Source organism: Paramormyrops kingsleyae, chromosome 5 (genome assembly GCF_048594095.1).
Source record: "Paramormyrops kingsleyae isolate MSU_618 chromosome 5, PKINGS_0.4, whole genome shotgun sequence".
Classification (NCBI taxonomy): domain Eukaryota; kingdom Metazoa; phylum Chordata; class Actinopteri; order Osteoglossiformes; family Mormyridae; genus Paramormyrops; species Paramormyrops kingsleyae.
The window spans coordinates 22440887-22468300 of NC_132801.1; the positions used below are offsets into that span (position 1 = coordinate 22440887).

The 27414-nt window shown below is 44.4% G+C and overlaps 3 protein-coding genes across 19 annotated transcripts in view; 2 read left to right on the plus strand and 1 right to left on the minus strand.

Annotated features, from left to right (window-relative positions):
* The window catches only part of LOC111856782 (protein TANC2-like), a 171436-nt gene extending 165707 nt beyond the window's left edge, over window positions 1–5729 (plus strand). For all 11 annotated transcript variants that reach the window (XM_072712408.1, XM_072712407.1, XM_072712410.1 and 8 more), the window contains one exon: window positions 300–5729. In XM_072712408.1, the coding sequence (XP_072568509.1) occupies window positions 300–2466 (2167 nt within the window). In that variant the 3' untranslated portion in view covers window positions 2467–5729. The remainder of the gene's footprint in view (window positions 1–299) is intronic.
* A 1294-nt stretch (window positions 5730–7023) lies between these two features.
* cyb561 (cytochrome b561) lies at window positions 7024–24917 on the minus strand. 6 transcript variants are annotated; one of them, XM_023820841.2, is made up of 6 exons: window positions 24895–24917; window positions 14004–14215; window positions 11954–12052; window positions 11134–11237; window positions 7634–7791; window positions 7024–7537 (listed from the first exon to the last, which is right to left on the minus strand). In XM_023820841.2, exons 2-6 carry the CDS (start codon window positions 14209–14211, stop codon window positions 7345–7347), a joined length of 762 nt encoding a protein of 253 aa, XP_023676609.1. In that variant the 5' UTR covers window positions 14212–14215; window positions 24895–24917; the 3' UTR covers window positions 7024–7344. The 6 variants fall into 6 exon arrangements, with proteins under 6 accessions (XP_023676609.1, XP_023676606.1, XP_023676607.1 ...); XM_023820838.2 differs by lacking the exon at window positions 24895–24917 and adding an exon at window positions 23415–23569; XM_023820839.2 differs by lacking the exon at window positions 24895–24917 and adding an exon at window positions 22721–22981.
* hdac5 (histone deacetylase 5) overlaps window positions 22229–27414 on the plus strand; it is a 66169-nt gene continuing 60983 nt past the window's right edge. For both annotated transcript variants that reach the window (XM_072712424.1, XM_072712425.1), the window contains exon 1: window positions 22229–22407. The gene's annotated coding sequence lies outside the window, so the exon portion shown is untranslated. The remainder of the gene's footprint in view (window positions 22408–27414) is intronic.

The following is a 27414-nucleotide window of genomic DNA, read 5'->3' on the forward strand; positions in this document are numbered from 1 at the left end:
CTTTTCTGTGCTAAAACCACATCTGCCAAATATTCAAATGTGAAAATATTTGATAGTTGCAGCCCTAGTCCAAATACTTAAGCACTATTAATTTACATTTTTATTAGTGATACATATACAAATGGCAAATCTTACTTTCCATCAGTTGTCACATGTGTAAGACATGGTACTGTAGCCCCGCCCACCTTCAGGTGTCTGTCCCCAGCTCCCGTTCACCTCAGTGTCCCCTCATTGTCCAGTCCGTCTCCCCCCGTTGTCCTGCATCTCACTCTCATTGCTGTCGCTCCTTCCACCTGCAGACAGTTCCCCGAGGCACTGGAGGACCTGAATGAGGCGATCAAGCAGTGCCCCAACAACCGGGAGATCCAGCGCCTCCTGCAGCGTGTGGAGGAGGAGTGCAGGCAGCTCTCGCAGCAGCAGCAGCAGCAGCAGCAACAGCAGCAGGAACATGCGGAGGAGGAGCTGGAGCCACCGCCATCCCCATCCCCGCCCCCTCCCCCGCCCCCAGTCGATGAGCCTCCCCCGCCCCCACCCCCGCCCCCAGAGCCCCGGCTAGAGGACATGGAGCCTGTGCAGGAGCTCTTTGAGGATGACGAGTACCTCGATCAGGAGCTAGAGGGCATGTCCATCGGTCTGCCTCTAGAACCGCGAGGCAACCCGGCCAGCCTGCCCATCATCCAGAGCCCCCCACCTTCCCCCGCACATCGGGACTCTGCCTACCTCTCAGGTGGCCCCCCGCTCGGCCAGGCCTTTGATTTCCGGCCCAGCCCCCCCTCCATGTCCTCCCCCACCCGCCAGGGCTACCAGTCCACCTCACCCTCCCTCTCCCCCACACACCAGAACTCCCACTACCGGCCCAGCCCCCCCCACACATCCCCTGCCCACCAGGTGTCCTCCTACCGCTTCAGTCCTCCTCCTCTAGCTGGCAGTGGAGGAGGAGGAGGAGGAGGAGGAGGAGGGGGTGCTGGGCAGGGAAAGGACTACCAGAGCCCCCCACCGTCCCCACTGCGCCGGGGGCCCCAGTACCGAGCCAGCCCCCCCGTGGAGACCGTCTGCCTCTACCGCTCGCAGTCCGGCTCCCCTGTGCGCTACCAGCAGGAGCAGATCCCGAGCCGGCCCAAGTCGCCGCTGTCCAAAATGAGCAGCCAACGCTCCTTCCAGCTGACCTCCCAGCCCTCCCAGTCCTCCCAGCACCACCAGCAGGCCCTCCGGCTGCAGCCTGCCATGGCCCAGATCGTGCGCACCAACCAGCCCAGCTCTGCAGTGCACTCCAGCTCGGTGATGGGCGGCGGAGGCTACGGGCAGATGGCGCACCCCATCAGCGGCCGCTACCAGGGGGGCTCCGTGGATGTGGAGAGCCGCCTGGTGTACCAGCCCTCCATAGACGGGCGGCCCATGCCGCAGGTACAGGCCAGCTTGAGCGCCGGCGCCCTCTGCCAGCATGGAGGCCGGCCCAGCGCCGTTGAGTCCAGCCTGGTGAAGGACGAGCTCCCGCAGCGGCCTTCCTCCGCATACCGGTCCAGCGGCGGCGGCCCCGGTGGCATGCGCTACAGCCAGACTCCCCAGATCAGCCGCAGCCAGTCGGCCGCCTACTACCCTGTGTCCAAGCATGAGCTGGAGCGGGCTGCTGCCCTCCCCCAGTGCCAACTGGGCTCGCCAGAGATCCCCCACCTGGTGCGCCGGCCCGTCAGTGCCAACACGGCCGAGATCAAGCAGCACCCACCCACGCCGCGGCCACTCATCCACTCGCAGAGCGTGGGCCTGCGTTTCTCGCCCTCCAGCAGCAGCATCTCCTCGGGCTCCGCCTGTAATCTAGCCCCCGGCTTCCGGCCCTCGGCCTCCATACAGCAGATGGAGATTCCCCTGCAGCCGTCCTACGAGCGCGCCTGTGATGACCTGTCTCCCGTGTCGCCCTCGCAGGGCGGAGACGGCCGGGGCGGGGCCGGGGGCGTGTATCCGGGCGAGACTGCCCGCTCGCGGACCACACCCTTTATGGGCGTCATTGACAAGACGGCCCGGACCCAGCAATACCTGCACCAGCCGTCACGGCCATGGGCAGTGTCTTCGCTGGACACGGTCATCACCAGCCCCACTTCCCCAGGGAACCTGGTGCAGTCAGGGGGTGTCAGCTCAGCCTATAGCAGCCCACCCACCTCGCTGGGCAACATCGCGTACTACAACAAAACCAACAACGCCCAGAACGGGCACCTGCTGGAGGATGACTATTATGCCACACCGCAGCCAGCACCGCCTGCCTCACTAGGCAAGCTGGCCAATGGCTCGCGGGGGGACATTCTGGAACGGGTGAGCCAGGTGCCCACCTACCCCGACGTGAAGGTGGCACGGACGCTGCCGGTGGCACAGGCCTACCAGGACAACATGTACCGGCAGATGTCCCGCGATTCGAGGCAGGGGCCCACCTCCCCCATCAAACCAAAGAGACCCTTCGTGGAGTCCAACGTGTGAGAGCATGGCAGTGCCGGAGCGGGAGGGGGGCGGGGGGCGGGACGGGGCAGGGGGGGTTCTGCTGCTGATGTGGGGAAAACAACAGCACTTAGTGACGGAGTGTGAAAGTCCCTACACTTCACTCTTGGTGTGTGGGTGGGGGGGCTTAACATGCATGCTTTGGAAAATGGGCCCCCCACGTGCACAGTATCCAAAGCATCACACCTGCAGAATGGGGGGGGGGGGGACTTTTTTCTAAAGTACGGACCTGCGGATGCTCGTCTGGATTAAGCGTTGGGAAAATGAGACTGATGTTCATTCTTTTTCTTTTCAAACCTTACGAAGGGCTGCAGTTAATCTCGGTTCAGCTTGAAACGCACGCGCAGTGGGACAAGCTGCAGATTCTCTTGGTTCTGGAGCCGCTGGTCCTTAACCCTTCTGACTCAGAAGCCTTAGCGGGTTCCGCCGGGCTCTCTCCCCCCCTCGTCCCCCCATCCGTTCAAGATCGCGGTTGTCGGGCTAAAAACGAAGCCCCCATTATTTATCTGGGGAAGATGTACTCTCAGCGGGAAACACGTGCTACGACCCCAGATAGCGACACTCTGTTCCATCAGAGATTGGATTGTTCTATACTGTAAATGTAACAGAAAAAAAGACAAATTACTTAAGACAAACCTGTACTTAGAAGAGGAAAAAAATAATATTTATAATTTTAAGTTATATAAAATGTATATAGATACATATACATACTTTCAGTTTTGTTTTTGTTTCGTTCGCTTTTGTCTGTTAAACACGTCTGAAGAAGGTGACTTGGGAAGCGTGATGAGGGGACATCTACAAACTCCGCTTCTTGCCTTCTGCACTTTCTTCCTGACGGGTGTATTCTGAATTACCTTTCCTTTTATTTACGCTGCCCGGTCCAGAGCCTTGTCCTTACCTGACGTCCTGAAGGCCCCGGGATTTACGGCATCAGAGGCTGCGGCCCCGCCCCGCCTCGACCCGCTTGGCTTCTCCCGAAAGCGCTAGATCTCTTGTGTCGTATTAAATCCGCTCAGTGGGCAACCGGTGTTCCGATACCGATGTACCGATACCGATGTACCGCGTGAGACTGCGACACTGAAGTGCAGGCCATCTCGGTTCCGGGGAAAGGTATTCCATCGGCACCCCCTGACCTCCGCGCAAAGGCTGGTCTGCTTTTCGCTGTCTGGTTCCATTCCCGTTCGTACACTAGGAAACTCTCCATTTTCAGAGCCACGTGCAATTGACCTTGGAGATGTCCCTTTAGCACTTAGGAAATACAAGAAACGCAACAGTCAGTTGAAGTAGTTTAGCACCTGAAAGCTATTTTTTGCAGGAATACAAACCACTTTTACAGAAGAAAGGCTTTGATCATGTGAGAGTCCTTATCTTCAGTTTCATTTGTTACTTTTTTTTCTGTTTCTGCACTAAATGCCTGTGAAGTTCTGACGTAAGGGTGCACTTTAACATTTATTACGTTATTATTATTATTACGATTGTTTTTTTTTATGTTTTCTGGTGGGTTAGGGCGTCTTCTCTGACTAACAATGATACTGGAAAATTCTTTGTGAGTAGTTGTTCTTATTACTAGCAAATAGCGAACAGTTATTGTCTTTGGTGGAGTTTTTATTTTTCATGCAAATAAACGGAAAATAATTTAAAAAGAGCAAACAAAATGTCTAAACGAATGAAAATGTATTGCTTTTATAGCACAACCTGTACCTGCTGTATATACTGGCCAAAACGCCCCCCCCCCCACTCCAGTTAACCCTCCCACTGTTTCCACGGTGATGACCCTTCCTTAAGATGCAGACCACCACAGCCAAGGCCTACTTGGATCCAAACTGGCCAATGTAGTTCCCTGTACAGCATTATTAGAACTACAACCCTAAAGTATGTCCGTATAAAGGTCCCTTTTAATTATCCGGGTGTCCAAGCCTACTTTGTGAGCAGGTTATTTAAAAAACAGGTTGGCGTACAGGGTTGCTGTCAGTGGGCGATATGCCCGGGTAGGCGTACAGGGTCCTTCACATGCTGGCATTCGGGTAGATCCCCCATCTCCCAGAGTTGAGGTCGTATAACACCTGTCACTCACTCTTTTGGGGGCTGACCAGGGGAGTGCAGGGGGAGCAGACACTGACACAAGGGCCAGGCTTGTCGTTCGATTCGCTTCTCTTCCGTTCAACGTCCAAGTCTGCATTAACTGTCCTTATGAGTGAGTAGATTTGAACTCTGCAGACTGTGACTTCCTCCTCTTTGGCATCATGCCAGGCATGAAAATCATTGAGAGAGCAAACAAACAAACAAACAAAATCTTAATCCACGCCCAACCACACAACCGTGGCCTACTGCAACCAACAAAGCCTGCTTATATGGGTCCAATTCGGCTTATTTCTGAGGTGGTGACGCAGACGCAAAAAGCCAGTCTAGCGCTTAAACAGCTTATGGTTCTAACTACTTCACTTCTTTCATTTGTTTTGTTTTTTTTCCACTGCTGGATAGCTAATAACTATGTATTTCTTACTGTTTTTTTTAATGATGAGAGAATGAAGTTTCAGGTGCCATTGTACGTGCTGGTTGGTGTGCTGAAGAGGTGCTGAGCAGTGAGACATTTCAGGCCACTGTGCCGTCAGAGTCGGGGTCTTGGACGCCTGCCGGTTACGGCCGGAATACCGTAGAGAAGCCTTAGTGATCGGACACACCGCCAACGGCAGAAGGTGCTAGATCCTGAGTAAAAACATACCAGAGAGGATCTGATGCTTGGCTGTCCTCTTCCGAAGAGAGAAAAACAGGCAAATATGAACTATAACTACATTTTCAGTGATGGACATTAAGACGAAGGATATTTTGGGGTGTTTATTATTATTATTATTATTATTTTTTTGTAGACTTCCAATGTAAATGACTTTTTTTCTGTACATACTTGATGCATGTTTTGTTCATTATTCCAGTTGACACACACACACGCACACACACACGTATATATAAGTATATATATTTCCTGGTTTGTGATATCAATATCGTACTGACGTAGGAGGAGGGTTAGGGACTGGGGCTGCAGTCTGTCCCAGTTCTCCTCTCTCCGGCCTCACCGGACAAACGCAGGTCTTTGGTTTTCTTTTATTTTTCTATGAGTTGATTCTGATTTCAGTGTATTCGCTTGCTGAGCAGAGTTGCTCTTGTCTGTAAATGTGAACTGTCAGATTGCTGTGATAAAGTTTCATGAAAAGCCCAATAAAAAAGAATGCGTTTTTATCTCACGAAAATGACCGTCTTTTGTGCAGTCAGAAGGCTCACCGGAGCAGTACCCCCATCTGCGTGTCATTTCTGGTTCAGACAGCAGTGCATGAAGCACTGCAAAACTGACATTTTTTAACTGGTCAAAATAACCCATAAAATAAACCTTCAGCTGCTTACTGAGTTGCAAAGCCTGGAGCTGTTACTCTTTATTTAAGGAGAATGTGGTGGATTCCTCTGCCATACTCTTCATAATATTGATAATTTTCTGGTCTTATAGTTTGGAACTCACTCTCATATGAAACGATGCCATTTTTCTGTGACTTGCGGATATCGTAGCTCATGGTTCCCTACAGAGTGTCTGACCCCAGAGAACTCAGATCTTACTCGTATTCGATAGCCAAAGTCATTTCTGCAAGTCGCCAAGAGGTTTTAAATTCTCACAATTCTCTTTCGTCCTATTCAGCAGAATATGTAAATGTAATAGGTGCTTAAAAAAATGCTCTCCTGCACTCGAGAAACATGTGACTGAGTGAATTTGCATCATAGTGTGTTTGTCTGTGTGTTTGTCCTGTGATAGACTGGTGCCCCCTACTGGACGTCCTCTGCCTTGTGCCATGTGTTTCCTGGGTCAGGCTCCAGCACATTTTGACCCTGTACTAGAAAAGCGGATGAATAGGTGCAGCTCATGTCCAAAATACATTTATCAGATGTGTTGCTATGGGTATACCTAGAACTACCAGATAAGTAAATCCATTCTGCTGTATTTTATAGGGAATAATTTTCATAAAAATTTTTACTTCGTTAGGTTGATGATTTCCTACATAATTAGTCCATCCATCCATTGATTATACCTGCTTGCCCTGTTCCGGGTCGCGGGGTCCGGAGCTTATGCTGGAAGCAACGGACGCAATACAGGGAACAGCCCAGGACGGGGTGCCAGCCCATTGCAGGGCACATATGCAGTTAAGAATATTATTATTAATTTGTTAAACATTAATGTATTATTAATACTGTATTTTAAAATTGAGGCTAACGAATTTGTAATATCCATTTATGAGCCATTATTAGGGTTTAGAATTTGAGCAATGATAATTTCGCATAATTTTATGAAAGTATGACTGTACAATGTACTTGTACGTGCTCAAGAAACATAAATATTTACAGTCTATGCAGTCTATACCTCACAGTACTCGCATTAAGCAATACTAATCCAAGATCTCACCTTAAATAACCCATCTGACCACCTGACCCATGTTGGCTCTGCCATAGGATGCTTCTCTGTGTCCCTGATTTCCATTGCACATAACTCACACCCACAGATTCAGAATTTTTCTGTTGTCACAAATGATAGACAAACAGCTTTTATTTGAAGGCCTCATGAATGTAAAGCACTCAATCCAAACCGATACAGATATTTTTGAGTGATGATACCTCAAATGACTTTATAATAAAATACAGCTAGAAAACACAGTCACATCAAGGTTACAGCAAAGTGAAAGATATGAATACACTACTGCAGCAATGGATCCATTAGCTGGTACAATACATATGTCATACCCAAATTTGACCACATGAGGGCAGTATATGTATGATCTTCATTGTGTTTAAATGATCTGGCAGGCAGGGCACCAAGAAAGGAGCTTAAGGGGAATTTGGACTTTCCCCTTCTGTCAGGGTCTTGAAGTGCATGGATAATGCCTCTTCCTCTGGGTGCAGTGGTCTCCGGAAGTCTTCCTTTGTCACAATGTATGCCACCACCACCCCAAAGCCCACCAGCAACAGCCCCAGTGTGTTGGCCAGCACACCCTCCGGTGTAAATTCTGAGTATGTCGGCCTGGAGACAGAGCAAAACGAGATGCATCTGAGCACAGTCCGAAGAACAGAAACTTCTGTAACATCACGGTGAACCTGGCCCGTGTCGCTGACTCACGTGATGGTGAAGAGCAGCTTCTCTGTGATGCCCAGCAGGCAGGTGGCGACGGCCAGGGCGAGAAGGGCCAGGCCGAAGAAGACGTGCAAGGAGAGGTAGCAGTGGCGCAGCCGCTCGGAGACGCCGCCGAAGAGGAAGAAGCTGAGGCCCAGCAGCCACTGTGGGAAGGAGGCAGTGCTACAGACGCCCAGAGAGGCAGCACACTGGCTGTACGCGGCCTCTGCTGAGCCTGGCCTGCGGAGCCAGGGTCACATCCGCCCGATTCATATCAAAAGTGACAGCCGTCATAGATAATAGGTGCATGCTTCATATCTCCTGATCTGCCTCAAACACAACCTCAGCTGTAAAGTACCATGAAAAAGAAAATCCCATCCTTCTAATAAAGCGGTAATGCTCAGTCCTGGTCCTGATCCTGGCGACCCCCCCATGCCAGGATGTTTTCATTCCAGCCCACACTTCTTTCAGCCTGTGAAGGACCATATAAGTCTGACTGAGGTAGAGTTGGGATGAAAACATTCTGGCCGGAGGGGGGACAGGAACAGCATTGAAAAGCACTGTGATAGAGGAACATGAGAGAGTAAATAAGAGAAGCGTAGTGATGCTGCTTATTTAGTAAGGATGGTCCCTGCAGCAGCCAGTGTTCTGCCTGAGACAGCCGCCACCCCCTTATGCTCTATAACTGGCTACTGATTGGTTACCAGCAACAGCAGCGTCCAAAGGCTTCCTGTGCTTAGTGATGACATCACACAGCTGTGCATGTATTTTGGCTACATCAACTCCCTGATGTTTGTAGGTTTATGAGTATTAACTACTGAATTTAGGGTTTAGACTCATTTTCTTCATCCACGCCTTCTGTCTCAGAAATTGGTCTCAGATCATTGTCCTGCTGTGTGTTTCAGGCAGTCTTCAGCCTGTGGGTTTATCGTCAAATATAAGGTTCCTTCATAAGGGTGATTCATCCAGGTCCTGATGTAGCGAGCATCTGTGATGTTTCACCATTGTTATGAGGGACGTACTGTGAAGTACCTTATTTGGACTTCCCTCAGCCAAAATGTTGACTTGTCTGTCTATTGAGGAACGATCCATATCTCTTCCACACATGTAATTGGTGACTTCAGGCAGATGCCTTTGGATGTCTTTGTTCTTCTTTCGTGAATATTTCCAGAGCATCTGCGTGAATGTGGGCTAAACAAATCTGGCCTTTAGCAGATAAGAACAGGGGGCACCAGACCCCCCAGTGTCGTTCTAGGGTTCTTTGTGAATTCTGTGACAAATTTAAACCTCGTTTTTGATATTTTGCCAGGATGGCCCATCTACCAGGGTTGATTCAATACATTTTCGATTTTTGAACATTGGACATTTGGAAAAAATAGGCCTGACTGTGGTTTGCTAGAGCTATCGATTTGGAAGATCTTTCCAGACTGATAGGAATCTAGCATGGTAACGTCTCCTGTTCAAGATGATTTAACATTCCACAGCATTCCTAGTCTTATGTTGCCCTAGTCCCAACTCTTTTGGAATGTGCAGCAGGCACCAAATTCAGAATATATATTTTTTTTAAAAACAATAAAGCTGATAAGGTTCATCGATCCATCCATCTATCCATCCATTCATTCCTTCATTCTACACTGCTCATCCAGGTCTGGGTCGCTGGGTCAGCAGTCTGAGCCCAGACCTCCCTCTCACCATCCACCTCCTCCAGCTCCTCTGGGGGAATCCCAAGGCGTTTCCAGGTCAGTCCAGAGATATAATCTCTCCAGAGTGTCCTGGGTCTGTTCCGGGGCCTCCTCCCGGTTGGACATGCCCAAACATCTCCCCAAGGACCCGCCCAGGAGGCACCTTAGAGAGATGCTCAAACCACCTCAGTTGGCTCCTTTTGATGCGGAGGAGCAGCGGCTCTACTTTGAGCCCTTCCCGAATGTCCAAGCTCCTCACCTCTGAGCCCAGACACCCTACGGAGGAAACTCATTTCTGCCGCTTGTATCCGTTATCTCATTCTTTCAGTCACTACCCAAAGCTCATGACTATAGGTGACGGTAGGAACATAGATCAACTGGTAAATCGAAAGCTACTCCTCCTGACTCAGTTCTCTCATCACTATGACAGACTGGTGCAACGTAACTGTTTTTTTGTATTTTTCCCGTTATCAGTTTAAAACGGGTCAAAGAGGATTTACAAAGCACTGCTTTCTGTTTTCATTTACATTTAACATTCTGTTCCAACTTCTGTGGCATTGGGGTTTGTATACTAGTGTTGTAGTCAAGACCGTCTAAACCGAGACCAAGACATTGCCGAGACCGGAGGGTATCAAGACCAAGACACTGCCGAGACTTGAGGGTATCAAGACCAAGACCGAAAACAGACTAGGGCTAGAATTGACATCACATTACTCAGATCAACTGTAGAGAAAAAAGGCATTGCTGTAAAGTGTCATTACTCGTTAAATCAAATTCATGTTAACTTTTCAATCATATTGTCCATATGTCTCTCATTTAAAATCTCCCAGATTTGTCATAGTTAGGAGGCCTGATGGAAAATAATATTCTCAGCAATCCTCTCCTATAACCATTTTATCAGACCTCGTCAAGGGAAAGAGATGGGATGTACCAGAAAGATGTTCATATTAAGTCTCTTATACCAGGGACAGAGGCCTCAGGTAAGCTATGAATACCGCTATGTAATGATCCTTTGCTTTGAATTCAAGAGAATGAGCCTCCAGATTGACTTGCACCTCCAAGACCGTGCTTTCTAATCAATGTAAAATACCTAATTTATTTGAATTATAACTATGCTATAGACTTCATGGACATTGTTGGACATTTCTTTGCCGACTTCGCTATGATGCGATGTGTATGATGTGTGTGGACTGTGAAGCACTGGCAGTGTCCGTTGAGAAAATGTATACAATGTGACGTTTTTAAAATAGATGCATCTGACTGGTTGCATTTGAAATGAGGCGCGTAATAAATAATGATACTGTTCTGTGAGGATGTGCCGTTTCCTCTTTTTTTCCCCATGCCATCGAGACCGCTATGTCCGAGAGCAAGACAAGACCGAGACCAAATAGAGTCGAGACCAAGACAAGACCAAGACCACAAAAAATTGGTCTCGAGACCAAGACCGGTCTCGAGAACTACAGCACTATTGTATACTAACATTATCCACAAAAGGATCTTTGTAAATGCTGGTGGCGGTAAATACTTATTTACGGCACTGTACAGGTCTCCTACTGTGAACCCATTTACATAAAGCGTTTATAGCGGAACATACATTTATTTAGTTGTATTTGTATGCAGATGCAGTGTACACACCACTTTAAAAATTCCCAGGCTTGCAAAAATGTTTCTAAAAATATGCATAATCTTTTAAAGACGGAATGCATTATTGTACCCTTAGTTTTTATGCAAATGAATAATGGTAAAAGAATGCTAAATACAGTCCAAGTTTGGGCCGATCCATGACAATAGGAGGAGCAAAGAAACGGAAACAGTGGCTCGTACCTGCAGACAGAAGAGGACAAATGTCAGCATTCCACACCAGCTGTGCAGGGAGTACATGCTGGGGATCTTGGCACTCCGATGGAAGTCAAACACAGCCACAAAACCTTCACAGAAGAGCAGAGAAACAACTGAGATAACACTGCTAACTGACCAAAACCTATAGGGGCTTAGAAGGTATCAGGTATGAAATAAAGAAAATGTTTAGAACCTACCTGAAACAGAATAGAATGCCTTATTTGTTATTGTAACATTTTCATTGTAACAATGAAACTCAATGTGTGTGATTACCCAGTGATGCTTTGAGATACATGTCAATTTTAAGAAAATTTTAAATAAATAAACAAACAAGAATACAAAGTATTAAAAATATAAAAGAAATAAAAAAGGTAAAGAAAGTAACTGCTCTTATGGAATACTGCAGCATGTTTATGGAACATTTACATATTGTAGGTAAGCGTATTATTGTAGTGGGTGCTTCCTGAACTACATACTATAATTACTATATATACATACTGTAAGGTACTTAAGCAAAATAGCCTAGAAATATTATTAGCAAAAATATGAAAACATAACAGTAAAAAATGAAGGGCCAATGTGCTTCAAGAGGGAAAACAACATTTGTATATGTTATTTCTGACAAATCACTGATCTCTTGCGGATATGGTGCAGAGATAATGATTAGAGACCTCAGACCATGCGTGTCAGACACCTCCACGCTTGACCCAAGCAGATCAAGCGTGATTCAGTCAAGAGAGCGGCCAGGTGAAGACGGCTTGCATAGCTGCACGCGCCCCACAGTAGCGCTGCCATCCCGGCTTACCCACGATGCTGATGACGAGGGCGATGAGGTGGAGGGCAGCATGCAGAACCTTAACGCTGCGTTTGGCCTCATTCCGGAACACCCGGTACACCATGATAGCTGGAGTAAAAGAGCAGATCACACTGAGGGTCCCTGCTTTGCAGCGTGGGAACTGCCCTCAGGACCAAGAATCTGTTCTGTTTCTAACACAGTTACCAGGGACACTGTTGGGTCAAAGGGGTCAGCAGAATTATATTAAAAAAACACTTGCAGAACAAATGGGAACCTACATATAGAACCTACAGCTTAATTATACCTGTATCTACACATGATATTTACCTTCTGTTCATCTGTAAATTTGGAAGAATCTGGGTTAAATAAAAACCTCAGGTATTATTGACTCTAAGACAAGAAATTCCCAGAAACATCAGTGGCACACAAGGTTAAAGTGTCCTTTCTGAGAGATAGAAAAGAAACGCTTGAAATACACAGTGCCCTGCAAGGCCTAGAAAAAGGTTATTTCTATTCAAATTGCAGATCTTGGACTGACAGATGAGTTCTGGTTAGTTTGAGGACAGCACCCCAACGGGACCCTGAGATAATGGTGTATTCGTGCTACATCCCTATGCCTGGGGGCCACTGCTAATGTCATCTGTTTGTCCAGATTGTCTAAGCGTGATGCGTGGATGACCCTGCGCCCTTTAAAGGTTAATCCTACAATAGAATTAGGGAGACAGAGCTGCAGACCCATGAGTTTTGACTGATGCAATCAACCCAATTGCCGCAAACGGTTTTCTTAATTGGCCGCTGTTGGGCTTTTCATTTGACATGTAAACACATTTTCTAGTAATGGCCATTCAGATAAGAGAAGCAGATTTCATTATAAATATAACTACTCGCTCAAGGCTCACTGCGAGGTGCTTTATTGAGGACAGCTGTGGTACTCATTTATTTGTCTATCTATTTAACCAATAAGATTCAAGAGACCGTTGCTAGGTTATAAATATGGTCACAATTAAGAGGAGTTCGTTGAATCATCGCTACATGGGTTGCCATACAGCAAAGAGGTGAAAAGTCATCATCATCACTATATCAATTGCTAACACATCTTTGATCATATTCCAGCCAATTAGACTAGAGGAAAACAAGCTTATTTTGATATGAAGGATGACAACACAGCACAGATACAGATACAGCTTCTATTTGTAAAAGGCAATAATAAAAACGAGTCCCACATGTGACCAAAGGTTCTCTTTCGTAAAGAATCGCACCACTATGAGAACCATCCCATATGAGTCCACTGAACTGCACTGAACCATCCTCAATGGGAAATGGAGCTCAGGTGAATTACTTGTTTTGTATAAAGAACCTTAACATCAGTCAGCTCCCCCAGTTCCTCTCAGAGTTCTCCTACACACACCGGCAACCTGAACAGAACTAAATCAAATCTCTTCGTCTCCAGTCTTGGTAACCTTATTATCAGCCACTTCCTGTTGCTGTGCATGTTATTTGGGCTGCTACTGGGCCACCCCCCCAAAAGCCCAGGCTTTGATCCTATCAGTGCAAACCCTCTGATCTCCCAAGACATTTATTTCAAATGGCTCGGCGCGACGGAGCTGCCCACTAATTGCCTCGCCGCTCCTATGAACTCCGAGCTGCAGCCTGTGAAGCAGTTTGGCTGTAACTGAGGTCTGTGCATCTTACTGAGGAAAGGGAAACCATTTCTGAAAAAGACTGGGCCTTCTACGTTTGGTCCTGTAGCCAAGTCCTGGCACTGGAAGTTTGAACAATTTGACTGTTGCAGCAAATTGCATGTTACAGATCAGGCTGGGTAAAGGTCAGAAGCACAAAGAGCTAATTTAGTTAGCTTTTTTTTTTAAGAGTGCTGTTTCGGAAAATGGACTTTTTATTAGATTGTCTGGATTTGAAGACCAACTGAGAGGAATGTGAGCCCTCGGGGTGAGCTGAGCTACACTTCTGCACCGAGAATGGCGTTGGGCCCATGCGGGCGACCGGTGTTGGGTCTAGAAGGCTACAGGGATACAGTGCTAACGACGGCGCTCCTACTGACCATCTCCGTACAGGAAGACCAGGCCCAGGACCATGCAGAGAGGGTGTACGTTAAACTCGTGGGTAGTGCCGTCCCAGGCATAGCCACCCCGGTAGTGTCCCATCCACACACCAGTGATAACTACACAGGCCAGTCCAAGGAGCTGGGAGCCAGCCACATACCAGGGGAGCCCCGGGGGACTGGCTTCTGTCACTGGGCTGTCTGCCATGAGCCTAGAGAGACAGGGGCAGAAAGTTCACAGCTCATTACACCACTATCCTTGTTGCGCACATCATTTAAACAGATCCTGACAATCAAAGAGAATTCAAACATCAAAGTCGTTAATTTATTACAGTACATTGTCACGTCTAACCTAATACCAATCCATGCCAGCCATTTCACTTATGAACACGAAAGTTCTAAGCTTGTTATTGGAATACAAATTACCTGATCCTAAAAAAAAACAAAAGATGCAACCTATGTGAACTTTCTTTTTTGGTAGTTCGGAGATGGCAACATGACTACTTTCCAAACTGATGAGTTTTTGGCCCTTGGATGGTGTATTAAATACAACTCTGAAGAAGCCATTACGACCGGGGTTCAAGGACCATGGAGATAAAGAGGGGAGAAGAGGAGTAGACATATAAAACAACAGAACTTTCATGGATTACTCATTTATTAGATTTATAACACAAAATATAAACTAAAATAGCACACAAAACACATATATAAAGACAGATTATAGGTCTTACAGAAAAAGCATAAAACTCCTTTTAAAACACTGCAAACCATTGCTTTCACAAATTTAACCATATGGATGCTGAGAAAATTATAATATTTTCAATGCATTTTTTCCTAAAGACTAATAAGTAACATGTTTATATTTTACTTGGGTGAGCTTTGTTATTTCACACTTGATACACATTTTATAAATATATAAATTCAAATATGTACTATAAACTGATTCACTCAAGTTTAACATTTGATGTTTGATGTAACTTTTTCACTGCAGGCAACAAGTGGCCCGCTGTAATAGTCATTTTCGAATGTAACGATCATGCAGTCGGTGTGATCATCGCCAGGCAGACCATCATCGGCCCGATGTGGTCATCACTCAGACTGCAGCGTCGTTGCAGGGGCCTGAGACTTGGTCAATTACTGGCCCGCTTGCACCGCAGGAAGCTGGAAACGACCTCCTTGGTATCGCTGGAGACCGAGCGCTTGCACAAACATTACTTGCTATGAAAGGCACTCTGGCAAAACACACACTGTGTGTCTCAGCACAAATTAATACCCTCACCCCAGGAAATACAGCTATTCAGTCCAGGCAATGCGGTCCATAATGAGCCTGTTCACAGACAGACTGCTCAGCCTACACCTCGCAGTACTGTGACAGGGTATGGAACATACAGTACATTCAAATTGCCTACCTGTAATTCTTGGCAGCACCTGTTTGTTTTAAGAGGAGGATCCCAGGATCAACACCGGCCTGGCAGGCCTTCGCAGAGGTGCCTTGTACCGTTTCTCCCCTTCCTATTTATTTAGGCCCCGTTCACACTACAACCTTAAAAGCTTTTACAGTGATCAGAGTATGGAAAGGAAGCAGTACTAAGCTTTCCCCCCCTTCCCTGGGAATCTTAGAGACTGGACCCTGGCTTGAGCACCAGAGAGAAAAATATTTCTTTTTGCGACACAGTGGCACAGTTTAACGTTGACAGAAGACAAGAGGACACTCCCCTTAGTCAATACTGTGGCTCGTCTGGAAGGAGGGAGTGGCTAGATATTCTAGGCAGTGTTCTCAGAGCTTATTGGCTAGCAGAGAACATTGAGCCCACCCTGGTTTCTATGGAGACCTAGAGGGCAGGATGATTTGCTCACAGGTTGCTTTCCTGTTGAAGTGAGCTGGACTGATTATCTCTCTTTGTAACGTGTGTGTAATAGTGACAGCCATTCTGTTCACTCAAAAAACAAATATATCTATACCTGTATGTATGTATGTGATGTGTGTGTGTGTGTGTGTGTGTGTATGCAGGCACACACACATACACGCACGTAAACATCTGTATAAAACTGAAGATGGAGAAATACCCCATTATAATATTTTATATTTAATTTACTAATTGTGTATAGGTGATTATTATTAGCAGTTTTGAAGGTAATAGCCAATTTCGTTTTTCCCTTTCTTGCAAATGAATTCATAAATGTTCATAAAGGAATTTAACTTATCCCCTGGAGATATTTTGGTGTACAGTAGATAACACTTTCTGTCATTTGCACGGAAAAAAAACTTCATTGTTGAGCTCTGGTAATTGATTTCTATTTCAACTGGGGGTACTGAATTGAATGGACGACTGAATTTTCATTTAGAAGTGTTAACATCCAATTGGTATACTTAAATTTCGTTATTTAGGAAATTTAAAAATGCAGATGAAATTCGCTATTTATAATTCAGATTTTAAAAACCGAAATAGTTTGCTTTTTTTAGACTTTGAATTCACAAATCATCCTTCCATCGTCCAACTGTTATCCCAGTTCGGGCCACGTAGAGAATGGAGTGCCTTTTAAACCTAATTTGTTCGCTTTTTTTTATCTTAGTCGTTTGAATTCGATCGAATGTAGTTCTTGTCCCGACTGAATACAATCTCCACATATTACAATCTGCGTCATCTGCGTTTGGAATTACGGCTGTATCTTCTTTTCAGATATTTTCGCAGCAATTACTATCGGTATAATGGCAGCAGAAATTACATTGTGTTGTGGCAATATAAAACGGTAATGTAATAATTTAGAGAACGGCTTTCTTCTTGACAGTTAGCAACACTGACTCCATTACGAAAACAATGTATACAATCAACTGCGGAGTTAGGAGGGCCACTAGATTTCGTGCTAGCAAATCCAAACCCTAATTCATGAGGAGCCTCTGTGGGAAAACAGCGCATGTGCGTGCAGGAGTTTTCTGCTTTTTCAGTAAGACCTATAATCTATGACGTCTGATTTCTATCTCACGTTTCGGCAGTTTGACAGGATCGACACGAGACTTTAGCAAAAGTGAACCTATGGGTTACATTGCTGAATGCTGAGATGGGTCATATCAGCTGTGATCCTTGCTGAGACAATTAAGGGCCAAAGCTCTAGGCTATATAAGTGAGGCCAGTAATATTAATATTTGTGAAGCTGGACTGGGTATCTGTATGAGGAGAGTGAACTTACAAATATTATTACAGAAGCACTGTACCCGCAGTAGGAATTGTACAAATGCAAATAGCCTAATCATCTACGGATAGAAATAATTTTCTAAAGATTCCCCTGTAGGCTTATTTGAAGTAGGCTACTTAAAATATTTTTGCCCCGTTTTCACAGACCCATAAGGGTTTCTTTTCTCTCCAGTTTTTTCAAGGATGGATGAATTGTTAAGCAAAAGGAAAACTTTGCGTGGAAATAACGTTATGTTATTCTGCTCAGTCTCATTTATGATGACTTAATTATATCTTAACCACTAGAGGGAGGCAAATGTTAATGCAAGTTCAAAAGTTGCGTCGGATACGCTTTAGTTTTTCAGGCGATATCGAATGTCTCCTAACGAGAAAAAAAACTTAAAAACTTTGTCATGCTTGAATATATCCTTATGACTAATTGCCCCGTTGTGTATTGGGACACATTTAGGTAATTGCCTTGTTACATGACGCCTGTTTGTATAGAATGTCACATGTCATGCTGTTGAATTTGGGCTATTCATACATTCAAACCAAATTTTTCTTTTTTAAATAGATGGCCTCAGAGATTAGGTAACGTAAGTTGTATAGTACACCACAGTAAAATTCACTTGCGTTTGATGATGATGTTTTGTCATGATAGTGGCTAATAATAAATTACTTAAATAAATGAATGAACATCTACTAAGGTCATAACATTTCGTTGATATAATTGCAATAGTATGCTTAAAAATCTTATTGGGGTAAAATATGAGATCTTTGTATTTTCTTTTGGAAATATTTTTCTTCAGGATGAGATTTAGGTAAGGTGGCACCGAATCCGTCTCCCAACTGAGGATAAATCCTCAACATTAAAAAAAGAACTGCGTCGCTATGGAAACACGCTTATATTTTCTCCGTGAGGAATCAGATCCGCAAGACAGTTTCAGGGGTCACTTATACGAGAACAACTGAAAATACGGTCAATCATGTGTTGCCACTGAACCCCTGTCGAAGACTATATTACCGTCTGACAACTGATCTAGCAATGTTATGATTAGTACTTGTCCTCACAATCTGACAGCACTTATCAGTTATATGATCCGATGGGTTTATTAAAGCGCAACCCACTACTCAGATTTCAAGCCCCCACGGCATAGCTAAAAAAGTTATATAATATCTAAATTCACCCAAAAACAACTGAACAGATAATCAATATTAAAATCTGAGATAGACATTACAATATTTATTTAAGATTTGCTTGCACGTCTAAAAATCTGTTTGCTTGATCAAATAGCGAGTACGAGTTGTAGTTAACGGGGCAGGTAGGCTATTTGTTCATATTTCGTGTAATGATTTGCAGGCGGGCACAGCTGACAAATACCAGATTCGGGAACATCTGAGAAAATGTTATCCATAAACATTAAAAATGTTAACGGGATACTTTGAAGGATCGTCGCCTTGTATTACAAGAATATTTAAAATGGAATTATACGCTTTCCTTACAATACGTATTTTCAATCAGTACAAAACAAAATAACAACAACAAAAGAAAAAAACGTATTCAACACATTCGCTCGTCTGTCGCCTCAACGCTGATCCTGGGCACATACACGCACACACACTATGGGCATTATAAAGACATCAGTTAGCCTAAGTGCATTGCTTTGGACGGCGGAGAATCCGTGAAACACGAAGGACACGCGGCCATCACACAGAAGGCCTTCGAACCCACAACCCTGGAGGCGCAAGGCAACAGCACAACACACTGAACCACCAGATCATGCTTATGTGGTAGAGTAATCGGTTATGCAAATCAAATTGTGCGCTTTTAGATACACGTTAGCATGGTTATATTTGTGAACCATAACATTATTGCTGTTATGTCATTATCAAACATGCGATGAAATGGTGGAAGACTATCTGGTATTTAATCCCGACCTTCAATTAGCCTGTATCGACAAACCCGAAGACAAGCATATTAGTTTTGGATTCGAAAATATGGCACCAAGCAAGATGTCATTTGTTATTTAAAGTGACCAGTGCGTCATTCTTGGCAGGCTCCCTTAACTGCAGTAAGCTAGCTTAGGAACTCTTGACGTAACTATACTAGTGTTCTCATTCGCTTTGAGGAGAGGAATGACGTCTTTTTATGCGCTTATCCTCTTCCTGAGAGCTCCCCCTTTTAAGCGCAGGAAGGAATAGTATGTAATATTAGCGCGTTTGGTCATGCACAGCCGTGCTACTTAACATGCCGTTCAGGCGCGCAACCGGCGGAAACCATGGCAACCACCAAGACCCTGACACCACTGGTGCTGGCAAGCAAACAGCCGTGGCTGTTATCTTTATCCCTTTCGGACACTTCATCAGTACAACTTTAATAAAATGCATAACAGTCTTTATAATATTTGTTTGGACTGGATAAATGCTTTTGTGTGTGCATTATATGGCCGGTTACTGTCACCTATGTAGGCGGCGTTTCTCCACAACGTCTTATCTTATGTCAGGGTCTTAAGGCTTTTCAATGGGAACTCAGAGATTACAGTTACTATCAACTGCATTTTGGAAATGCGGCTAAACAGATTTCGAGGTTACAGAATTACACTCTCATGTATTGGCTAATCAATGGCTATATTTATATAAGTGGGAATAAATTTAAAGCTGCAATAAAACTTCAGACTATACTGCCATCTGTATTTCTCCATAAAGAATCTGGTCGGTAAAAATAAAGATATTGCCTATTTTTGCAACAGCGGCTGGAAATATTGCTGCCAGTTCTAATCAGTGAAATTTCACGGTGATGACTAGTTGAAAATCACAGACAACATGAACAGAACTTGCTGCCATAAACATTAAGCCCGTGAGACTCCGCGGTCTCAGACACGTACCCTGTCACCACGCCCATAAAAGAAAAGGGGCGTAGTAATATATACTAAAATACAGGGCGGAGCCCTGAGCAGCATCACGTGATCACACCAACGAAGGGCAGTGACAGTGGCCAATAACAGTTCGAATGACAGTCTGATTGTGTATCACGTGCCCTTGTTCAAACCAAAAGGAATTCAGATATCCAATTACAGTCGGAGCCGCAACCTTGGTTGATCACATGACCTCAACTCAAAAAACCGGAACTTGTGTTTTACGGTCTGTCATTGCGCGTAGAAACTACAAAGTGAAAACATACGAAACTTCTACGGGCTACTACAGTTTGATAGAAAGCAAATACTCTGAATGAAAATCCTTTATTCATCCATTATGTCAAATACTTGGTATCTGATTGGTGGGAATTTAGAAGCACTGACAGAAATCATCTTAATTGTGCTGAAAGTGTTATAGTTTATTAGAAACATCACGTGCTTATAATTTTTTAATTTTTCCAAAATCATTATATTCTGAAACATACGTTTAGATACTGCTAATTAGAACAATATAATAACGTATTTTATTTGTAATTAATTCAGTTAAGTAGGCGTCGGACTGCAAATATCGCGTTATTTACAACGTATTAAACAATACCTCTTCAAGTAACAACTATAAACAGGTCATTAACGATACAAAGAACTCAACAGCTGCTGTTATGGGACTCGGTTACTTAACCGTAGTTAAATAACAGTAAGTAAAGGGATGTGTGTGAATCAGAGAAATATATTACTGACAGGATTTAAGTCGTATTATATTATTTCAGAACAGGCATAATAATGTATGAAAAAAGAACTTTGACAGTAAGCTACGCCAGAGAGAATCCTTATAATCCTTATAATGATTTTGCAGAGACAGCACATTTAACATGTAGTAATATTAAAATAAAATTAATCTTTATCCCCTTAGGGTGCAGTCACCACAATATTATTTGATTGTAAACTAAAGTGGCTTTTGCGGTCTAGTTAACCTGAAGTCTGTAACATGAGCATGCAGGGCTTGTTCAGCAGGTTCTTCTTGGCTAACTTGTGGTTACCTAACTGAATGGGTCTATTTTTAATTGACCAGTGGTATGATTTACTACTGATCGGTGGACATGAACCTGGAGTAAAATAATAAAGGACTAAAAATGTATATGTAATTTATTATGCAGACGTTTTAACAACAAAAAATGTGCATTAAGGGTCAGATTAAGTAAAATGTATAACATGAATTACACAGTACATACGTTTTAGAACATATAGGTAATCTGGTGTTTAAATGGTGTCCAACGTGCTGGTCTAGGGCAATATCTGTTGATGAGTACAGTAGGAATATTCAAAATGTGCCAAAATTCCATATTTATATAATGGCTTGAATGTTTGTGGATTTGCGATTAATACATATTTTGTGATGAAGTTATAAAAAAGTTCGATTATAAGGTAAATATTTTTAGGCACACGAATAGGCCAAAAATAATCTAAAAATAATTAAACATTAATACACTACCTTAGTAAGCCCCCCGGTTGTAAGTGCCCATGAAGGGCAAACCCCACAGTTCTGTTCAATTAAACGGGGGCAGCGGAAATCACACTGAGGAAATATATTGACTTGCGGACTGTAAGCTGTCACTTTACATCAAAGAAAAGCTCGGCTGTATTAACCTTGAGCAAGTTTTTAACCTGTATCACAGTAGCAAAATATTCAACTGTATATGCAAAACATGCATTAGGTCACTTTGATTAAAACCAGAAAATATATTTAAGGCAAAAATGTAATAAATCATGCCAGGTTGAAAAAAAAAACATTATACTGACAATGAATAATGTCATCCTTAACTGTAGGAGGCCACGGCGACACTCTTTTCAATTATCAGATATCTATGTTTTTTTGCGCATTCAGCCGTAAAACAGGGTGAATCGCTGTATGATCGTTCGCAATCTGTTATCCGCTAGCAGATTCAGTTGTGCCAGACTTTATATGCATCTCGCGGAGAGTAAATAGAGTGCACGGCGCTCAAGGCTTTCCAACCGGTGTGCCATCACGCTGAGGTGTGGGTTGCGCGCCCCGCCGTAGGTTACTCGGTGGTTGTGCCGTCTATTTTTAGGACTCACCCCCTCCGGGGGGAGTGTCACGTGACGCCGCCAATGACGTCACTGTAAATGTTGTTGTTGGTGGAGGAGCCGCAAATATGGAGGAAAGAGAGCTGTGACGGGAAAATTACTGCTTCATACCATCGGGGGAAAAATAATATTAAGCCATCCAGCAGACGGATCGACTGTCGAAGAAGCGTTCTTCACCTTCTGGACAGGCTAGCGGATATTCACGAATATCAGGTAGCTCAAATGGTAACTGTTGTTTAAGCGCTTTCATTTTTTAAATCCCGATCCTTTCAACTGGTTAATGTTAGTAGTAGTAGCAGTCAGTCTCTCCTAAAAAATGCTTGCACCCAATAAAACATCCATCCACTCACTTCTTACCTAGTTAACCGAAACCTCTGCCGGATGCACTGGCTTGCTTTCACGGACGCTTGTAAGATTTATGCTGAAGATACGGACTATTTTTCTTGGCTAAACATCGGCAGCAGCAATTAACTTTACAATATACATGTCCGATTTCCAACGAACACTTCCAGGCGGTCTGATTTACCCGAGTTTGCCCGTTGCGGTGCGAAAGCGATCCACTGTAGTTGCGATGCGAAAGCGATCCACTGTAGTTGCGATGGTTTTCGTAGAAACCGACCAAAATATTTGATGGAAGATACACGATGGGGCAGCTGTGCATCACATCGTTTATTTTACCCGCATTTTTACCCGCACTGATGCCATAGTTGTGATGAAGGGTACATTAAAACTTTATTATTAACTAATAGTTTTTTCGGAGTTACTGATTTATACCTGGGTATAAGAGGCGAATGCAGAATACGACTGCATCAGGAGGAAGGGGGTGCAATGCACAAGAATAAGTAAAACGTATAAATAGCTTTACCGTGAAAAAGTAAGGCGTGTTAGTTATCGGTCTGACTGACAATAAGATTCAGGTTTATGCACGTTTTATGTAAGTTTTTACCTAGATTAATGAAATCTCTTTCATGTAACAAGACAATCATGTATGGAGGATGCGTTAAGCAATGTTTGTTTCATCGTGGTCTTGAACTTTAAACATAATACCATTGGTCTATATTAAATAGACCAAGACATGAACTATTATAGTTGTTTTACATGATAGTAAATATACATGCATTCATAGACACATACAAATACTGACATTAGTTTTTGCTTTCCGTATAAATTATTCAGATGTCAACAAGATCTGCTCTCTTAAACGACATTAATAGGCCTACCTGTTTTAAAGCAGAAGTACCCGCAGCCGATGTGATTAAGCTCAACTCTGACAAACTACTTGTCAATGTGTTGTGCTAAACGATCCATTACAAGCACTTACAAATGCTCACAAACTAACATCACTGAAATTAATTGGCTGTTGTTTCATCCGGTTAAAACATTTTGTGAACTGTAGGGAATTACAGAAGACACTATGACGAATATATATATATATACACACACACACACACACACACTATTCTTACAGATTTTAGGAGAAAGTAATTTATGATGGATTTCTCAAGCTGCTTCAAATAGCGGGTTTTTAAAGAGCTATACTTATCGCTATGTCCTGTTACTGGCGTGTATATGAAAAATGCTGTATTATTTTGATTAGAGATTGAAAATTGTAACAAAACATCTGTGTTTTTAAGTATCCGACCGAGTTTACACTTTGACAGGAAAATGCACGCATTATGCCTTCGGATTTTCTGTTTTAGTCAAATATTTGTACATCATCAGTGTTTTATCAAAAATAAACGCGGAAAACGAAAACTCGGGTTGCTTCATAACATTATTATTTACTCGCGTGGTCAGATGCTGAAGATGTGTTCATAACCTTCAAAAACACGGTTTATAAATCAGTGAAATTATTTAGTTACATTATTTAATATCAGCCTGACATATTTTTCCAACGTTTTCAAATGTGCAGATCGCTGTCAACGTAATTCAATTAAATTGCTAGGCATGTCGAGATGGGAGAGATACCGAGGTGGTGTTTAGAGTGCGAATTGCACGGCAGATCTGTTTTTGGTATCTCAGATGTCATTGAAGATATGATAATGCTGAATATGTCTTGATTATCGATCAGAAGTGATGCCCGGTGGTGTATTTTTCCTGCTGTCGAAGACGCGTATTTGTGTTTGTGCCCAACGAGAGAGCCGAGGAGGAGAAACGCCTTTATTACGATTTTTATCAATTATACTTTCCAGTGCTGTATGTGAAAACAAGATATGTTTAAGTGATCTTTTCGTTTGCCTTTTTATTTTAACGCCACGGTGATGTAGCAGAGGTCTGGATATTGCGCCTCCTCAGCTTTGTGTGAACTTCTCCTCTGGCAGAAGCCGTCACACGTGCGTCTATTTGCCCATCAAGTGAAAGGCAGCAGCTGGCGTAGATACGTTTAGATTTAGGATTAGTCTGGTTAGACTGTCCCCGCCTTTTAAGCATTATTAAACGGTGAATTTGGCGCTCAGATTTGGAAATGACAAATATTTCTAGCACTCTGCTGCACTACCGTCTGGTTATATCAAAGCAGTTATTGAAAAACATCGTCCTCAGTTATACCTTCATTTGATAAGGGAATTGTAAAATGCACATTCAGGATGAAAAATAAAGTTTTGACAATCTTAATATTAATTATAAATCCCTGGCAGTGGAGTTCTCTAGTTTAAGAGGATTCATTTTGCTGTTGTAGTTGGATTAACTTGGAAGGCCTACCTTCTCTCCTTCTCCTGACTGTCAGAACACACCTGTGTAACGCAGGAATGTTTTGGACTGCAGACGATAGCCTAGATCTCTTTGACCAACAGAGGAGGAACTTTTACTTGGTGATTTTCATCATTATGTCATACATCAGTATGTTTAAAACTGAAAGGTCCGCATCCAATGAGTATGTACACTGGTCATATTACAGAATAGGGGAGGTATATTCAAGGCCTTCCATCGAGACTTGATTGCATGAAGAATATTCCAGGTGGGGGAATTGCAACGGTGTGGCGTGCAACTTGCAGCGCAACTGAATTTCATAATCCTGGAACCGGTTAAGCAGGTTACCTGGGTGTTTCTAAATAGGATGTACAGGGGAAAAAAAGCCTAGAATCTGGGCCCTCCCTGGTAGGCTGCCTGGGCTGTTAATGCAGCGTGAAGTGTTTATTCACATCTTATCATCCGGAACTCTGGGCCATGGAGACGAATTTGAGGGGGTACGGCATATAGATGTTTCCAGATGAGCAGAATGGCGTAAGCCTTTGGCACTCTTCTGTTCTGCTGGTGAGGTAACATTACTTAGTGTAGAGCGGGAGATAGCATCGCTGCCGGGGATGATTCGGGAGGGCGGGTGGCCAGCCTGCAGCTCCTCTGCCGTACGGCGCGCTCGTTTAACCTTGAAAGCCGGGACTGCAGCAGTGCTCGGTGCGGCTCACGTAGCAGGAGACCCGGCGCGCTGCCGTGACTTTGCAGCTCGAACGCCGTCCCCGCGATCCGGCTGTGCCCGTCCCGGGAAGCTGTCAGCGGTCACCATCCAGAGCGGTGTGGAGCAGCGGGAGGGGTTGGCTTTGTGCCCTCCAATCCAGAGATGGGTGTCTCCGGATCTTTGGAGAAGGCTGAAGAGATGCAGCCCTGAGGAGCTTGAGTACCACAGGAGCTGGCAGAATAATAGTCAATGAGCCAAAGATGTCGTCCCCGGGGCTCTCTGCCATTTATGGATGCTGTCAAAATCAATGTGGATACAGTTAAACAAGTGTCCGAATAATCATTTATATATAATAGCTGTAGAAGGTAACATTTATATTGGGTCTGTTTATTCCTGACGCTCCTGCAGTGCGGTCAAAGAAATATCATCCTAAATGAAAGACGAAAATAAATCCATGAACTCCTATTAGCCCAGGGCGGGTAGTTGCTAGATTTGGGCCACAGAGTGGTGGGACAGGCGGTAAAATACCGACTCCAACTATATAAACATGTTCTTTTTAAAGTCATCTCCCTACTGCCGACCGTGATGATTCCTAAAATCAGAAGGTGGTGCAGACCGGAAATGTGTGGATAGCCTGGATGTTTCTAGGAAGGTGGTAGCATTGTCCATGTGAGTGGTGCTTGTTGCATGAATGGGAGTCCAAGTTCATGAATGGACAGTGTGTTTCATCGGCACGGTATCCTCAGAAAACCAGACTGCCTTCCATTGTGTGCATTTTGCCCTGCTCATTATATTAGGGGGGAATGTTGCCACAGGACGTAGATTTTATAGATCCTTTCTAAAACAGCACCAGGTGACTATACAGATGTACAGCATACTTAGCTCAGGTGCCCAAAAAAAACTGGTTTAGGGACTGGATTTGGGTTTGGAAACATTTACACTAAGACATGTTGGCGCTGCCTTCATGAGGAATTGCGGTGCTCGGTGTCAGATTCTGCAGCAGTACATGTTTTGGAGACGCACAGAAAGCTGTAAAGGTGCCACGCGCCCAGAGTGTGCTGAGCTGTGTGCCTGATGGCGTGATTTTTCTGCCATCTCTGCTGCTGTCAGGGATGTGGCAAGATAACATTAAAATCTAATACGGGTAGGCAGGTTGGTGTAATGTTCGTTACCAAATTATCACATCGAAACATGTTGTGTCATTTACTAACCTGGGTGAATTAGCGTGACGAGGAGGGCCGCTTCACTCGCGTACAGATTGTTTCTTTGATTTTTAATTTTTTTTTGAAGAAGCACCACCCTCCATTTTGCTGGGTGACATTCCCTTTTCCAGATTTGTCGCCCCTCTGTGGTACTTGGCTCTCCCGGTCCCTGTTTGCACGTCATTACAGTAGCGCCTCTCCAGAGCAGCAGTCCTCGGGTGGCCGTGTTGATTGCCTGTGAGGTTGAGGCGTCCAGCTCTGCCGCGCTTTGTTGTGTCAGGTTGTTGCGAGGACCTGGGGCTTCGTGTCAGAAGGAACCTGGCCTTGAAGTTGTGGAAGTTGCCATTGGTGGAAGTGTTTTTTTTTTTTTGGTCGCAAAGCGCCCAACTGCAGTTCCAGTGCGGCCTGCCTGGCCCTCGTACAAGTAGGTGATGTCTGCTTCTGGGGGTCTGCCGTGTGCTCCTTTGGGGGGGTGTTTGTTGAGTTTGTTGAGTTTATGTTGCTTCAATAACGGCCTTGTCGTGCCTCTGAATGGCAGCGGAGCTCTCAGGCAGCTATAAATGAATCAACAGAACTGTTGGCGAGCATCTAACTCTTAATCACACCTCAGATGTCCCCCCCCGC

Bases quoted from the DNA above. Each gene is read 5' to 3' on its own strand.
- cyb561 (XM_023820841.2), bottom strand. From the start codon at position 14,211: ATGGCAGACAGCCCAGTGACAGAAGCCAGTCCCCCGGGGCTCCCCTGG. The intron at 12,053-14,003 runs GTCAGTAGGAGC...CTTTTACTCCAG, and splicing joins GGTCTTCCTGTACGGAGATG to CTATCATGGTGTACCGGGTG. The intron at 7,792-11,133 runs GTACGAGCCACT...TCCTTCCCACAG, and splicing joins TTGTCCTCTTCTGTCTGCAG to TGGCTGCTGGGCCTCAGCTT.